At 38.9% G+C, this 16,241-nt stretch overlaps 1 protein-coding gene across 3 annotated transcripts in view; it reads left to right on the top strand.

Moving 5' to 3' along the window:
* rmnd1 (required for meiotic nuclear division 1 homolog) overlaps nt 1–14,777 on the top strand; it is a 36,683-nt gene extending 21,906 nt beyond the window's left edge. For 2 of the 3 annotated variants that reach the window (XM_007894411.2, XM_007894409.2), the window contains 8 exons: nt 3,460–3,499; nt 4,478–4,578; nt 4,911–5,017; nt 5,613–5,677; nt 9,816–9,892; nt 11,734–11,854; nt 12,793–12,909; nt 13,603–14,777. In XM_007894411.2, the coding sequence (XP_007892602.1) occupies nt 3,460–3,499; nt 4,478–4,578; nt 4,911–5,017; nt 5,613–5,677; nt 9,816–9,892; nt 11,734–11,854; nt 12,793–12,909; nt 13,603–13,635 (661 nt within the window). In that variant the 3' untranslated portion in view covers nt 13,636–14,777. The remainder of the gene's footprint in view (nt 1–3,459; nt 3,500–4,477; nt 4,579–4,910; nt 5,018–5,612; nt 5,678–9,815; nt 9,893–11,733; nt 11,855–12,792; nt 12,910–13,602) is intronic. The other variant, XM_007894410.2, reaches the window with a different exon arrangement.
* The last annotated feature ends 1,464 nt before the right edge of the window (nt 14,778–16,241 follow it).

Below are 16,241 nucleotides of genomic sequence, written 5' to 3'. Positions count from 1 at the left end.
GTTGTCGCCTCCCAACTGCGCTCTTTCCTTTCCACCCATTCTCTTTTCGAACCCCTTCAGTCAGGTTTCCGTGCTGCCCATAGCACAGAAACTGCCCTGGTCAAGGTCACCAATGATATCCTGACCATCTGTGACCAGGGCTCCCTCTGCCTCCTCGTCCTCCTCGACCTATCGGCAGCATTCGATACGGTCGACCACGCTATCCTACTCCACCGCTTGTCCTCCCACCTCAACCTTCAAGGCACTGTCCTTGAATGGTTTAGGTCGTACCTTTCTCACCGTCTTCACTTTGTCTCGACGAATGGCTTCTCCTCCACCCCCCGTACTGTCTCATGTGGTGTCCCTCAGGGCTCTGTCCTCGGTCCCCTCCTCTTCACCCTCTATATGCTCCCCCTCGGTGACATCATCCGCAGACATGGAGTTAACTTCCACATGTATGCGGATGACACCCAACTCTACCTTTCCTCCTCTACTCTCAACTCCACGACCACCGATGTCCTGACAGCCTGCCTGTCCGACATCGAGTCCTGGACGAGAGACAACTTTCTTCAGCTCAACGTGCGAAAAACCGAGGCCCTCCTGATTGGCTCACGTCAGCGCCTCCGCACCTCAGGCGCTGACACCATCAGCATCCAAGGCTGCACTCTCCACCTCTCAAAGCCAGTCAGGAACCTCGGCGTTTTGTTCGACCCTGAGCTGTCCTTTCTCCCTCACATCCGCACCACAACTGGCACCGCCTTCCATCACCTCCGGAACATCGCCAGACTACGGCATTACCTCACCCCTCACGCTGCTGAAACCCTGGTCCACGCCTTTGTCACCTCAAGGCTGGACTATGGGAACTCTCTCCTCGCCGGCCTTCCCGCCACCTCCCTCCACAAGCTGCAGGTCATTCAGAACTCTGCAGCTCGTGTACTGTCCCGCACCAGGCTTCGGGACCACATCACTCCCACCCTCGCTCGCCTCCACTGGCTCCCCATCCCCCAGAGGATTGATTTCAAGATCCTCATCCTCACCTACAAGGCCATTCACGGCCTTGCTCCCTCCTACCTCTCCAACCTACTATCCCCCTACCTACCTGCCCGTACCCTCCGTTCCTCTGGCTCCGGTCTGCTCCACGTCCCCCGCCCCAACCGCCCTACCATCGGTGGTCGGGCCTTCAGCCTCTCAGCCCCGAGGCTCTGGAACTCTATCCCCCAGTGCCTTCGCCGCCTCCTCCCTTTCCTCCTTCAAGGCCGGTCTCAAAACCTTTCTCTTTGACCGAGCCTTCAGCTCCCCTCTCGACTCTCTTCCCCCTCCTCGCTCCCTCCCTTCCCTCCCCTCACCCTGACCATTTCCCCCCTCCTCGCTCCCTCCCTTCCCTCCCCTCACCCTGACCATTTCCCCCCTGCTCGGGTCATGACCCAACTGTGCAGCGCCTTGGGACGTCCTCCTGACGTGAAAGGCGCTTTATAAATGGAATCTTGTTGTTGTTGTCCTGTCTGCATGTTCAGGTCAACATTAAAAATCCCATGACACTATTCGAAAAAAGAAGACAGTTTTTCCCAGTGTCCTGGCCAACAATGCCCTAAATAAAATTGGTCATTCACTCCATGACTGTTTGAGGGACATTGTTTTGTGCAAATTGGTTGTTGCATTTGTCCATAAAACTCAGTTAATCCATTTTCCAGTGTATTCTGTGAAGGGCTTTAAGACGTCTTGATGGTATGATAAGGCACTATACCAAATGCAAGGATTAACACAAAGTGCCATGAGTTAAATGATTAATTGATCGGGAAGACTATTGTCATTGTCAGTGGTCATTCATCTATCTGGAGCACGGACAGTAACAGCTGTCAAGAGAAGATGTATGTGTCGGCAGAACTATTTCAGCCTCCAAGTAGGTCATCCCCTGGGCCAATAGAAAATTGTGGTAATATTTGCCAAAAATTTCAGGCCATTTGGCAAATTTTATGGGAAATTGCGGAGAAAATTGATAGGGTGTTGGTAGCGGATTCCGTGGGAAAAGTGCGGCCTCAGTTTTCTATCGTCCCAGGTCACCCATTTTTCACTTCAAGAAAATACAACAACAAAATTACGTTTATAAAGCGCTTTTCACGTCGGGAGGACATCCCAAGGACATTCAGAGTGTCATTGCCAGCAGAATCGTGCTATAAACCAAACAAAATTTAAGATAGCAGAGGGTGTTCAGCACTGAAGTATCGTGGGACTGAAACTATAAACATCAGAACTAATTCTTGAGGTAATTACGTATGGTTAGCACAACAGCTGAGCATAAAAAATGGCGATATCGCTTTTGTGGAGTGTGTGTGTGTGTGTATACATCATGTGGGCATCCTAGTTTCTCAGATCCAGAAGTTCATATGCATAAAGTGCTGGAGGCTTGTGTTGCAGCAGAGCTCGGATTAGCTGGCTACACTCCGTAGCACACACAAGAACAGTTTCTGGAATTAATCTGCCTATGGCCCTTAATCATTCGCCTACAAATACAGTCACTGCACTTCAGAATATACCCTGGGAAGTGCTTTGAGATGTCCTCCTGAAATGACATCATTGTATCAAGTACAAGAATAATTATTACTATTATAACATTGGTAATATTCTTGTATAAGAAACTTCATGAGATTTCTATCAATACCACCACATCACGCGTCGGTTGCTGGAGGAAATAATTTGAGGTAATGCCCCATGGAAGTAATATTGTAATATTACTGATACAGGTGCACTCGCATAAGTCATACCATAGAATTATACAGCACAGAAGGAGGCCATTTGGCCCATCATGCCTGTGCCGGCCCTTTTGAAAGAGCTATCCAAATCAATGCCACTCCCCGCGCTCTCCCTTTAGCCCTGCAAACTTGTCCTCCCCAAATAATCATCTCGTTAAAAGTCATATAACTTGCTTAAGTCGTATATGCACCCAAGTCCCATTCATTTTTTTTATTTGATGACAATTTAATCCTGTCTGATATTTACAGTAGAGTAGAAAGAATTCAGCAATGTACCATAACACTGGTTTATCCAGATTCTCATTGCAATATAACTCTGGCAATTAGCCATTTAAAACTACTGTATTGAATATGTGCAGAATAAAACAGTCCTAGTTTCCTTTTAAGATTGACTGCTGCAGATGGTATGAAAACAGTTTCTACACTGGCAGTAATTACCTGAAATGTTTTTTTTGAAATAAGATACTATAGCAATGCAAGTTCTTTCCTCTAACATATGGAACTAAATTATTTCCCCAAAAGTGTTAACCGTTTTTATAGCATTTTAAGATTTGTACCTACAGTATTAAATGTATTCATAGCTAATTTAGCTTTCAGCATTTTATAAATGGAATTTAGGTATAGTGTTGCCAAATCTGTCTCATCTGTCTATTAGCTGACTATTAAAAGATAACAGATGGTCCTCTCTATGGTTGGGAACTGTAACAGCTTTTATTTCTCATCTACACAGGGAGGGCTCGGTTGTATTTTGGAATGTTGAAGATAAAACTGTAAGTTGAAATATACAGGTACATTGCATGTCTATAATGGTAGTTCAGTTTTTTTTGTTCTTTTCCTTCCCTCTTTTTGTTGCCATGCATCCTTTACCTTACCAACCAGGGTATTTGCTGCTCATTAGTATTCTGCCAGCCTGTGGGACTTGCTGCCCAGTGGTGTCACAAAATCCTTATCCTGCCAACCGATAGACTCATCTGGCTCCAGATCTGCTCATTGCTATGCAACAGCCCAGTCTTTATCCTGCCAACCTATGAATCCCATTGCCTACTGATCCTTTGCAATCCTCATGCCAGTCTTTGAGGCCGTCTGTCCTTTGTATCATATAATAATCCTGGCAACTTATGAGGTTCACTGTGCACTGGAATCTCACCACCTACATCCTGATTAATATTTAAACTGTTAGTTTCTGGTCGCTTCATGCTGAGATGCACCTGCAATCAGAACTTATTATTGAGACGTGCTCTTGTTTTTGTACTGTTTACTCTGCTTGATTATTATATTCTTCATTGAAGGCATGTATGTAATACTTTGTTATGATTACACTAGTTCCTGTATTAATTATGTAATAATAATCCTTGCATTTGATATAGCCCCTTATCGCGTTTTCGAGACATCTCAAAGCACTTCACAGAATATACTGTAAAGTGAATGTAGTTATAAATATCCATCATAAATGGACATTTTCAGTTCTATTGAACTAATCCAAGTTTTAAGTTAATATTTTCACAATAGATTAAAACCTTATTAAATTTAAGGCTGTCTTATCCTCTATCCAGTCAAAGGATAGACAGGCAAAGCTAAACTTGTATAATGGAAAAGAATAATACGAGCTGAAACTAAAGTTTAGTATGGAAGAATTTTTTTTTGTATTTATAAATCTGTGGAATTTTATATATGAAGATATACATATTAAGAATTTCAGTATTTTTAAGCTTTATGTTTATAATGACTTTACTAAACATTTCTTTTAGATGAAAAATATTATGCGAATCTTAGAACGACATGAGATCCAGGCATATGAAGTGGCGTTGGTTCATTGGGAGAATGAAGAAATTAACTATCGGATTTCAGAGTAAGAAGTTTCATTTATTTACTTATTTATTTATAAAATAAATTTACTTAAATTTGCAGGGGAAATTTGAAAAATGCCTACAAAAGAAATACTTCTCACATTTTGTTAGTTGGTTTTTCCATGTAGTGAACACTTGAGTAACTAGGTATGAGGGTTCAAATAACCTGTGCTCATTAAACCCAAAAAAGCATATTAATTGGTTTAGGCAATTTGCACCATCTGATTACTATTAAAGTCATATTTATACCATCTGTGAGGATAGGCAAGAAATTGAACATGTGTGTTAACAGTTAACCTCTTTACAATAAGAGTGTGTATATTTATCTTAACAGAGGACATTCCAAACTACATCGTGGACAGATTTTGTTGAATTTTGATTTGGAGCCAAATGAATCTATTTTGGAGAAATTTGCCTTTTCAAATGCACTATCCTTGTCAGGTAAGCTTGTCATAAGTATGTATATGTATATCTTTGTACTTGATGCTCAATATGATATCAATGTACTATTTTAGTTTAGGTGAAATAAGTCATAGCAGTATCTTTAAAAATAGATAAATACTGGTTTAAAGGAGTTCTTTGCCGACTTCACAGTTCTTAGCTCACTGCTGATGTCATTTGCTGCATATTGCACCCAATGCGCAGGAAATTCTGCTGACGTAACCCCCTTTGCAAAGTGAGTTCAGCATTTTAATATTTTTATATAATATAAATATTTTAATATTTCATGATTTGCATGCGCCTCGTGTAAGAAAGTAACAACAGTGGTGACAGATACCACAGAAGCTGACCATTACATTCATGGATATACACAGGGTACCTGCTCTCTAAGCAAGGCAGTGTTTTACTGGGTGTTGCTGTAAATTAGTTCTCCTGTTTAATATATGTGTACAGGAGTAATATCTCTTCCTTTACATATAAAGGACCTCTCGTAAGAATAAAGAATGCCATGAAGTTTCCCTTGTTGAAATTGCTTAAGCCTCACTGAAATTTTTATAATTTTGTTACAACTGTTTCTTTGTATCTTTGGGTACAGTGAAGCTTGCCATCTGGGAGGTGTCACTGGATTGTTTTGTTAACTCCATTCAGTCCATTCCAGAGGTAAGTTGACAAATAGTTAGATTGCAAGTCTAATTCAGGAGATGAATTTTAAAGCATATTCATGAGCAGCAAATGGTTTGCTTCTGGTGTTATGCATGACCATCATGTCAAATTAATATTGTTAATTGTGAGAATGCAATGAAACCAGAAACTGGAATGATAACAGATTAGAAACACTTTATCGCAAAATTGGTTTGATTAGAATATTAATAAGCACAACTGAAACGTAATATAACAGCACAATAAGATCCCATATTGAATCCCTGCTATGTGACCTGTTTCTTGATATCAATCCTGAAATTGCCCTTTACAACTCTAAATCTATGTCCTCTTATTCTATTGCCATGATACATCCTAAAGTAATGAACTGAGTTTACTTTTCAATTCCATTTAAAATTTTATACACCAATTTGGTTGGCTTCCACGTCTAAGTCAAAAGTTTGTTGGTTCAAGCACCATGCATGTCAGGACTTCAGTAAGCAGTCTAGGGTAACACTCCAGTACTGGATGAGGACTTCATGACTGTTTGGGCCCTTGCTGTCCACCAAATTGCTGCTGCATTTGTCTACAAATATCCAGTTGCTACTCTTGATGCAATTACCTTTGAAGTGCTTTGAGATCTTTTACATGATATGCATAATATCAACGCAAGCATTATTGATAATAATTGTATGCGATAAATTGTTAAATTACATGTACCAAAGAGTTTGTATTTTTTTGCTACCCGAAAATTGCACTTTATTTCAAATCTATTTTTCCTTCCTGAAAGTAAAACACTCTCTTTCTCAAAAAAGCACTAGAATCGATTTACTGCATAATCACTAATGATTTTCGAATAAAGGAAGGTTTCAGTTGTAACCTAAGAACCCTATTTGGCTGCTCCCACAAACTACTCCGATTGGACCCAACAACACATAAACCATACTCCACTATTGTGTATTCTTTTTCTCAGTCTCCCTGTCACCTTCAATATCATTCCCAAACAATATTTTTCCGCTTCTTTTGATGACTGTCTTCCATAAACATACTATATGGGGTGGGCAGTAGAATTCTTCTAAGTCTGAGTTAAGATTTCTGATTTGAGCCTGGATTTTAGATTCTTTGCTCACAATCCAAGTCAAATAGCTTGCTTAGCTCTAAATGTTTTAACATTTGACGCGAGCTTCATAAGATAGGTCTACTGGCAATGGCACTCCTGCTATCAGGAGCCCAGCCACAATGAAAATATAGCAACCTTACTTTCAAGTGCTCACGACTGAATACCTCTTACTTCTGCTACCATTGGCTTAAATGACCAAAGGCCGAGATTCTTATGCTGCATTTGGAGAGAACCTGTCATGTTTTTTTGAACCTGAGCTTGGTAGAGCTTCATTTCAAAGTCTGTATTCAGTGTTATGGAACCTACCGATGCCTGCAAGTCTTCTGTGTTCTATCATTGCTTAACTTTCTGAAGAGTCAATCATACTCCAAACCTAACTTAACATGTTGGTGATATCTGATTTGTCACTGGCAGCTAATTCCTTTCATCAATACAAACTTCATTCCCGCAAGACAAATAGTAATGGATTGCCTGAGGATCCATTGCCTCTTCTCCATTCCTTCAATGCTCTGTTGGTGACTATTGAGTATTTATCTCAACACAAAAGTGACTTTGCTAAATTCAATGTGTGCACTGCTTTCCAATTAGGAATTCAATTACCTGAGCACTTTGTCATCAGCAAGAATTTGGTTTTAGATTTGGTCGATGTGTTTACAAGTCAGCTCCTTCCTGATTTTCAGTGCCTTAACAATGTTATCTGCTACAAAAATCACCTGGGAAAATCTGAACCAGCAGAAAAAAAAGCTTTTATGAGGATCCTGTGGCGATGAAAACGCCCTTGTTTGAGACTGATTTTCCCAACAGTAATTAAAGCACAAAATAATGTAAAGCCACTTTTACATCATGGCTCCATACTCCAAATCTGGTGCCAAACCGAGGGCATTGTCACATACTGGTCAATAAGTTTATGTTGCCTCCAGATTTCTAGAAACTACAACAACAACAAAATGACATTTATAGAGCCCCTTTTCACATTGGGAGGACGTCCCAAAGAGCTGAACAGTCAGGTGTTGTGGCCCGAGCATGGGAGAGGGGTAGTGTAGGGGTGAGGGAAGGCAGAGAGGTGGGAGGGAGACCAAAGGCACGGTCGAAGAGAAGGGTCTTGAGACTGACCTTGAAGGAGGCAAGGGAGGAAGCGAGGCGAAGAGACCTTGAGATGGAGTTCCAGATTGTGGGGGCAGAGAGCCTGAAAGCCTGGTCACTGATCGGGCGGAAGCTACGTAAGGAAACTAATATTACGTGCATGCCTTGATGTCATTCTGTAAATATTGCATTTCCACCCAACTTTCATACAAGCGCCAAATCCTATTATAAATTCATTTTTGTGGTCACTGCTACCCATATCATGGTAACGAAGACTGATAGATTCACCTCAATAACAGATGACTTTGTTTCCAGTTTTTTTCATGATTGTGCTATTATTTGGCCAGTGGATATGACAAAATCCAATTTTTACTGGTGGCGCAAACATGTATGAGTTTGACGTGCTAGGTATGCAATAGGCTCAAGGCATGCATGGAATGTCACCTGGTCCAGTGGCAAGATTTTTATTATGGAATCAGAACTCCTGTAGTCAGGCGCAATACAGATCCAAGTCCAAATTCATTTGGGGAAATTTTCCACAGGGAAAATTAACTTTTTACAGTGTGAGCTTCTTCCTGGTGTAAAAAGGGAATTAATCTCCCAATCAGGCTAAAGGTGTCGTTTCCTGGAGAAGGAATTCAAATGGAATGCAGTCAGAGAGAACTATACTTGAAGGAATCTTCCAGATATAAATAACTTCTTATCAGTATATTTGGATAACATTTGTACACTAACAGATTAGCCAGATTTATATTTCTGTCACAATTACTCTGGAAGTAGATGACCTGTTTCCTGGCAGTTTGAGTCCATCCTGTGAATTAATTGCATTCCACAGTCAAACTAAACACACTTCATTAATTTTTCACAATTCCAGTGCTCCAGTCACCTCCTAAATCTTACCAGGAGACGTGTCTGTGTTCCATATGGTTTAACAAAATCCTCAACTTGTCTTTGTCTGTAGTATATAAATCTTAACTGGAAGTGTTGATTCTTTCGAAACACAGATTAGATTGTTTTCTTTTAGGAAGTAACATTATGGGATATAGTACATAGTTATACACTATGTACTATATTTGATTAGATCTGTCATCAAGGAAATTGCCTCAGTGAGTGCATTTTTCACTGCCATCAATTGACATGGAGAGAAACCCACCTACTCTCCAGTTTAAGGCTCTGTTCGGCAGAAATTTAACTGCTATACACCAATGTATGACTAACAGATGCAAACCACTGGGATTACTTTGACATTCGTTAGTCTAAACTATGTCTTGTCTCAGCTTTATGTATCTTGAATTATTAGTTCAAAATTTCTTAAATCTAAACTAATGACAAAATAAAATTTTAGTAAAATTGGCCATGCATCTTGTAACTACAAATTGGTTCATGTTGTGATACTTGTACAGCTAGGAGTATGCTAGATATCAGGGCTTTAACTCACAGGGTTGAGGACCTCCAAATTTCCTTGACGAAACAGACCAGTTAAGTGTCAACAGTGACTGAATATGTTGGACCTGCCTCCCATTGATATGTGTGGTTCCTCAGAGCCAGTTTAGTGACCAAGGATACAGCACTTATTTTATTGGTTTGAAAGAGCAAAGGGCTGAGGGAACCCAGAAGAAATCAAACTTGGAACCCTCCTGATCCCAAGTCTGGAAGTCAACCAAATTCTTGGTGTGTTAAGTAAACCTTTAAGATGTCTATTGAGGTACAAACCAATATTTGGGACTTTCACAAATGACTCAATAAAGCTGAACACATAATTAATCACAAAACAATCATTTGAGAATATTGCTAAATAAATTAAGGTGCTTTTTTTACATAAAGGGAAACAAAGTACCATTCTATAAATGAGATTGTTTTTTACTTGGAATTTGGCATATTCACATATCGCAAAAGGTTACTGTTATTGATTAGAACTTATCGTGATAGGTTTGTATTATTGTTCATTCCTAATAGATGCTGAAGGCAGGAAAACGAGTGAAAATTTCCCGATCTGAAGTCATGCAGAAAATCGGTGAACTGTTTGCCCTTAGGTAAAAATACAAACCAAAAGGGAATGAATGGAACTGTGAATTACATAGCCGAGAGCTTCCAGTTTATTGTAATAAAGCTATTAATTTCTTATGTAACAGGATGTTATAGGATATTCATTCTATTTAACTCGAAATCAGCTAATTGAGGTTAGTTGGAATCACAATATCTTGTATAGCTAATTGTGAAACTTAGGAACAGGCATTTTTTCAGCTCTATGGAGACGCTAGCCACAAAAACACTTGGAGGCTTATCTTCATATAGTTACTGAGCTTTCTGATTTATCATCCCCTCATAGTATATGACCTCTCCTACATGCTGGTTCAATTCACCCACAGAATGTTTTGTGTAAATTCTGGAGCAGTGAAAATTGTTGTGCTTTGCACTTTTCCTCCATGTATTTTGGAAATGGTACATTAGGAGCAACTCAAAGCAACCTTTAGCAGCACTCCACCCCAAAAGAAGCTCCACTAAGAAGTGGTTGGAGTCTTGCTGTTAGTATAGTAGGAAAAGGATGTTTGTTTCTGTTTTTCCTGCAGTTTGGAACACGGTTCATGTAAAAATGTAAACTTGTTGCCCTAAATCAGATGCGTGGCTTATCTTAAATGCAAGCAAGATTTTTTTAAATTATAAAATGGAAGAATTTAAATATTCATATGAATGGCCCCAATATGCAATGGAAATGACTTGAATTTATTCCAATGAACAAAGTTAAATTCTCTTCATGTTGGGAATTCCACTATCTTTATTAATTGTCAAACTATCTTAAAAATAACAGTATTTGCAAATAAAAAAGCTATTAATACTCAACATTAGTCTGCCTAGCTTTAAGAAAATGGACTGAAAATAACATTAAGAATTTTAGCTTTAGAACATTTAAATCTACATCTTTATAATAAAAATGCATTATTTGTTTTCCTCAAAAACATCCTTTTTTGTCTATAATAGATTTACAAAATTCTAGTGGCTAGTAAATATCTAATAACTAGTAAATATCTAATAACAGTTAATAATTGTAAACTAGAGCATGGGGATTGTGACAGCAGAGGGTGACGAGGTTTGTGGAGAAACACAACTGTTAGACTGTTCACAAGTGTGGGTGTCAAAGTGAGAAAGATTTACATTGAACACAAGTTATGCATTTTCATGTCTTGAGGGATATTTTTAAACAATTTGGGCAGATTCAGCCACAATCTTACATCCTAAGAACCATGAGCAGATGAACTGAGTTCCAGAAATGTTTGCTGGAGCTGTCTACTTACTATAAGATGATGCTTGGTGTCGCATTCCATCCACGCCCCCGGCTGTGAATCTCATCCTCTACTCCACCAGCTCTGAGCTCCCTCTCCTGATATCATTGGTTGCGTTTTTTAACACAATCCTGTTGTTTGGCAGACAGTTGTTCAGCCCTAATCTCCAGGTGGCATTTTAGTCTGGGCTGGCTTTCTAGTGCAATGCCAGGGGAGCGCTACATTGTTAGAGGTGCCATTCTTTGGGTTAGACATTAAGCTGAGTTCCCAACTGCCTGTTCAGTGGACGTTAAAGATCCCATGGCCATATTCGAAAAGATGAGGGAGTTTTCCCTGGTGTCCTGGCTGACAAACTCAGGGATAAGATTGGTCATTCACTTTGTTAATGGGATTTTAACTTCAATGGGATATTGCTGTGTGCAAATTGGCTGCCGTGTTTGCGTACAAAATACATGGTCACTGCACTTCACAGTAAATCCTGTGAAGCACTTTAAAATGTTGTTCTGACATGAGAGACACTAAATCAAATGTGAGGATTTTTATTACTATTGATACTATCTACCTGTAGTTACGATACATTTGTCCTCTTTCAGGCACCGTATAAACTTGAGCTCTGATCTGCTGATGACCCCAGATTTTTACTGGGACAGGGAGAACCTAGAACAACTGTATGACAAAACCTGTCAATACCTAAACATTAACCGACGTGTAAAGGTTGGTGTTTTATGATGAAATTGGGAAGGAATTGTAATTGTAAAAAAAAATTGAAAATCCAAGTCTGTGATAAAGAATTCTGAAAAATTCTTCTGCCGTAAATGATGGAAGAAGTTGCTAAAATTACTGTTCAATGTACTCCCATTTCAAGTTTCACATGCCATTGATTTTCTGAAAATATTGTACGCATTCAAACTTACAAACATACTCATTGAAAAAATTAAACGACTATAAATCATTATTTGAAAGTTTGGGATCAATTCCTATGTATTTTTATTTTTGATGTCCTCACGGGTATTAATTTGGATGGATTTCTAGGTCTGAGTAAACAGTTTTAATGATTATCTATCATTTACTTATTCAGCTCTCGCACCGTTGATCTCAGTAATTCCTGAATTACAGCAAGATTGCTGTAAGTAAGAATGTACAATAATGTGATGTAAGATTGGACAATGGGTAGATGTATAATTTCAGGGAAGGCCATGATGAATGACTGTTTAGGAATAATACTGACTCACTGCATTGGCTCCCTTCTAATCTGAGTAGTGTATACTATACAGTCCAGCAGATGAGACAGTAAATCAAGGTTAATTTGGTACTTCAGTCTGTTCTGGTGGCAGATAAAAATCCCATGATGCTATTTTGAAGAATAGAGAATTCTCTGTGTCATGGCCAATATATTTCTTCCTTATTTTAATAATTAATTATGATGTAAATTAAATTCTCAGTGGTGAAATTTTGAAACTATTGTACGTATTCTAATTTTCATTGTATAACCTCTCACATATATATACTAGTGTGTTGGCATGGGAATAAATAATGCTAAATGCATATGTCCAGTTATATCTGTTGAAGGATACGTTATGCAAGCAAGATGTGTATGAAATACTGTCCAATTAGTAGTAGCTCTTATATTGTGGTAAACCTTCAACCTATAGGTTATCAATGAAAAGCTGCAACACTGTACAGAGTTAACAGACCTGATGCGGAACCATCTAAGTGAGAAACATGGACTGCGACTCGAGTGGATGATTGTTATCCTTATTACCATTGAGGTACGTCATAGAACAACTTTATGAAGCCATTGGTTAAGATGTAGAATATTGCCCCTGAGAAGATTCTGCAAACCGTTGTATCCAATTTTTTCTGGACAACCTACAAGTAAATTATTCAAAACTTCCTGCACTTCTGGTTATTATAATTATGTTTATATTTAAAATTTGAGCTCAGCAAATGGTACACTTCCAAATTTTTTTCAACATTTTTCAACTTTTTTTTCAAGTGTGGATCATATATAGCTGAGTCTAATAAAGTGAAATACTGAATTGATTTGGATGTAAACCCTGAAGGCCCTCTACATTTCAAGACGTGAATTACTGCAGTGCCCTCTACTTTTTTAATCAATTCTCCAGTCTCATTGAATCCTTGTAAATTCTTGTCTGTTTAACCCACATTTGAAAGTTTTAATTTAAGCGATATTTAACTTTACCCTTATTTAACCTGATTCATTAATGCTGTGTTGACAGGTTGAAAGTGAGTATAAAGATGAGGGGGAATTCTTGCTTGTTCTAATTTGAAAACTATTATATAGTATAGTTTACCATAGCTAATTCTTGCACCTATGTGTAAGAGTGTTTGATGCACAATGAGGAGGATTACAGTTTCTTAACACAGACAATAGATTTAAGAATATGTAATATTTCACAATCCACAATTCAGCCTTTTTTTTCTCCACTTTTCTTGTCTAGGTCTTGTTTGAACTTGGTCGAGTAATTTTCTAAATTAGATGGATACTAGTTTTGAACACAGAATGGCATCTTCAAGTAGTGGATGAGCAGTATCCTCCAGCTGGCTTCTGCATTGATCCCAATCCCTGTGGGATGTTTTACTATTTGTGCAATTTAGTTCTCATGCAGAACTTCCTGTTCATTCATTTATACTGCATTTATATTGATTTGGGATTAACTGTAATTCATTGGTGATATCAGACTTACTTGAAAATGTTTAAATATAGATTTTTTTATTTGTTTTCTTTTATATAAGGTTATAAATTCATTAAAAAGGTTGTTGGCTATTACTGTTCTGAAAATAAAAGTGACTTAAGAGAGTCTTGGATGCAGAAAGTATTATTGAAATATTATGGACTAATTGTTAAACTGAACTATTATGAATTTTAGAAACTTATTTATTTGTTGAAATGAATCATGGCATTTTAGGATTGGGCTGTCATGTATTACATGTGGCACTTTATAATCTGTTATTTCAACTACATTAACAGCAAAATCCATTCACAGATCCTTCTTCCTTTTGCAAGTCATTATTCACACTGCAACTTGAAAGTTTTCCTATTTTTTGACTGATCATTTTGAAAGTTAGTTTATAAAATTATTGGTTGGATCTTTCTGCCAGAGAGATTTGGTTTTAATTAGATCTGTCTTGCACCCTGATTTTCCTCTCGACTGTTACTGAGTTGCCTCATTAGAATCCTAATGATAATCCTAATGGGAGAATGAGAATGCAGATCGTATCAATCTTGTAAAAGTATCTAGTCTTTAAAGTATCCTGCACTCAACCAGGCAGGCATGCCATCTTCCAGCTCTATTCTGGTCCTGTCAGGAGTAGTTACTTCATTAAATTTTACTGTCTGTATCATTAATTAGTCATATTTATGGTTTGTATATTGCATTACAAGCTACGTATACTTCTGCAGAAAATATATGATGCCCAGGGAACTTGTACTTTTTGCAAATAAATTGTTGCCAATGTCTTAAATAGACATCATCCATATATTTTTTCCAATTTGTGATCTAGGCTACCTGTAGTAAAACTGTATGCAGACACTGTTTAGATACAAATAATGAAGGCCGTGCAAGTTGGATAATGTGAAGGACAAACAATAAAGAATGTAACTTAAAATCAAAAATTTGTGAGAACTAAATTGAGAACCAGAAGGTGTGTTTGTGTTCACAAAACAAAAACAGAGTGAGCTGGGAAAACCCAGCAGGTCAGGCAGCATCTATGGAGAAAGGAAAGTGAGTCAACGTTTCAGGTCCACGACCCTTCGTCAGAACTGGGGCATGTTGGAAGAGGGAGGCAGGACAAGGACAACAAAGCAGACAAAAAAGAAGACAAAGGAGAAAATGCGTTAGTTGATGGGTAAAAGAGGTGATAGTGGCGTAAAACAAAAGGAGGGGATGTAAAATAAAAGGGGTGGGTTGAAACAAATCTGGGGAGAAGAGGTGTTAATAATAATAATAATAATCCTTGCATTTTGATATAGCGCTTTTCACGTCTTCTTGACGTCTCAAAGCGCTTCACAGAATAGACTGTAAAGTGAATTGACCATACATTTGTGGGCGAAATGCGGCAGCCAATTACGCACAGCAGTGTCCCACAAACAGTTGTAGATTGAAAATGACCAATTTATTATTGATTTTTGTTTTGGAGGGATTATTATTAATAGTGCAGAAAGGAAAGTGAGTCAACGTTTCGGGTCCACGACCTTTCGTCGGAACTGGGGCATGTTGGGAGAAAAGGAAACACCTCCCCAGTTTTGTTTCAACTCACCCCCCCCCACCACCTTTTGTTTTACACCACTCTCACCTCTTTAAGCCATCAACTAACACATTCTCTCCTTTGTCTTCTTTGCCATCCTTGTCCTGCCTCCCCCTCAACTTATCCTTAAAAAGTTCTCCCTCCCAACATGCCCCAGTTCTGACGAAGGGTTGTGGAACCGAAACGTTGACTCACTTTCCTTTCTCCGTAGATGCTGCCTGACCTGCTGAGTTTTCCCAGCTCTCTCTGTTTTTGTTTCAGATTTCCAGCATCTGCAGTATTTTGTGTTTTGTACTGTATTTGTGCTTCTCAGTGTAGCAAATTAACCACTTCAGTTGAAAAACAGGAAAACTCATTCCAAGGACTCGGAATCATCATTAACCTGAGAATAGCAGTCTGAACTGGACGTGGGAAAAGGACTAGACTCAAGTTTCCAAGTTCTGTAAAGGCTTTACATTAAATTAACTCTACTGAGGTCTCACTTGGTACTAACGTGTTATACTTCTGATGATATGTCAGCCTGGCAAATTGGCAGCATTCTCGCCTGAGTCAGACAGATGGCTGCGGTTTCTTGGGACTTGGACTCACATCATCTAAATTGACTCTCCAATGCAGAGCTGGGGCGGGTGTTGCATTATCAGGAATGCCATCTTTCAGATGAGACATTAAACCGCAGTCTCATCCGCCTGTTCAGGTGGTTGTTAAAGATCCCCTGGCACTATTCGAAAAGTTTCTCCCATGTCCTGGCCAAGAATCCCTCAAATAAAATTGGTTATTCACTCTGTGGCTGTATGTGGGACATTGCTGTCTACATTGCTGCCATGTTTCGTCC

Source organism: Callorhinchus milii, unplaced genomic scaffold (genome assembly GCF_018977255.1).
Source record: "Callorhinchus milii isolate IMCB2004 unplaced genomic scaffold, IMCB_Cmil_1.0 Scaffold3, whole genome shotgun sequence".
In the NCBI taxonomy this organism is placed as follows: Eukaryota; Metazoa; Chordata; class Chondrichthyes; order Chimaeriformes; family Callorhinchidae; genus Callorhinchus; species Callorhinchus milii.
This window is presented reverse-complemented; position numbering and strand designations above follow the sequence as displayed.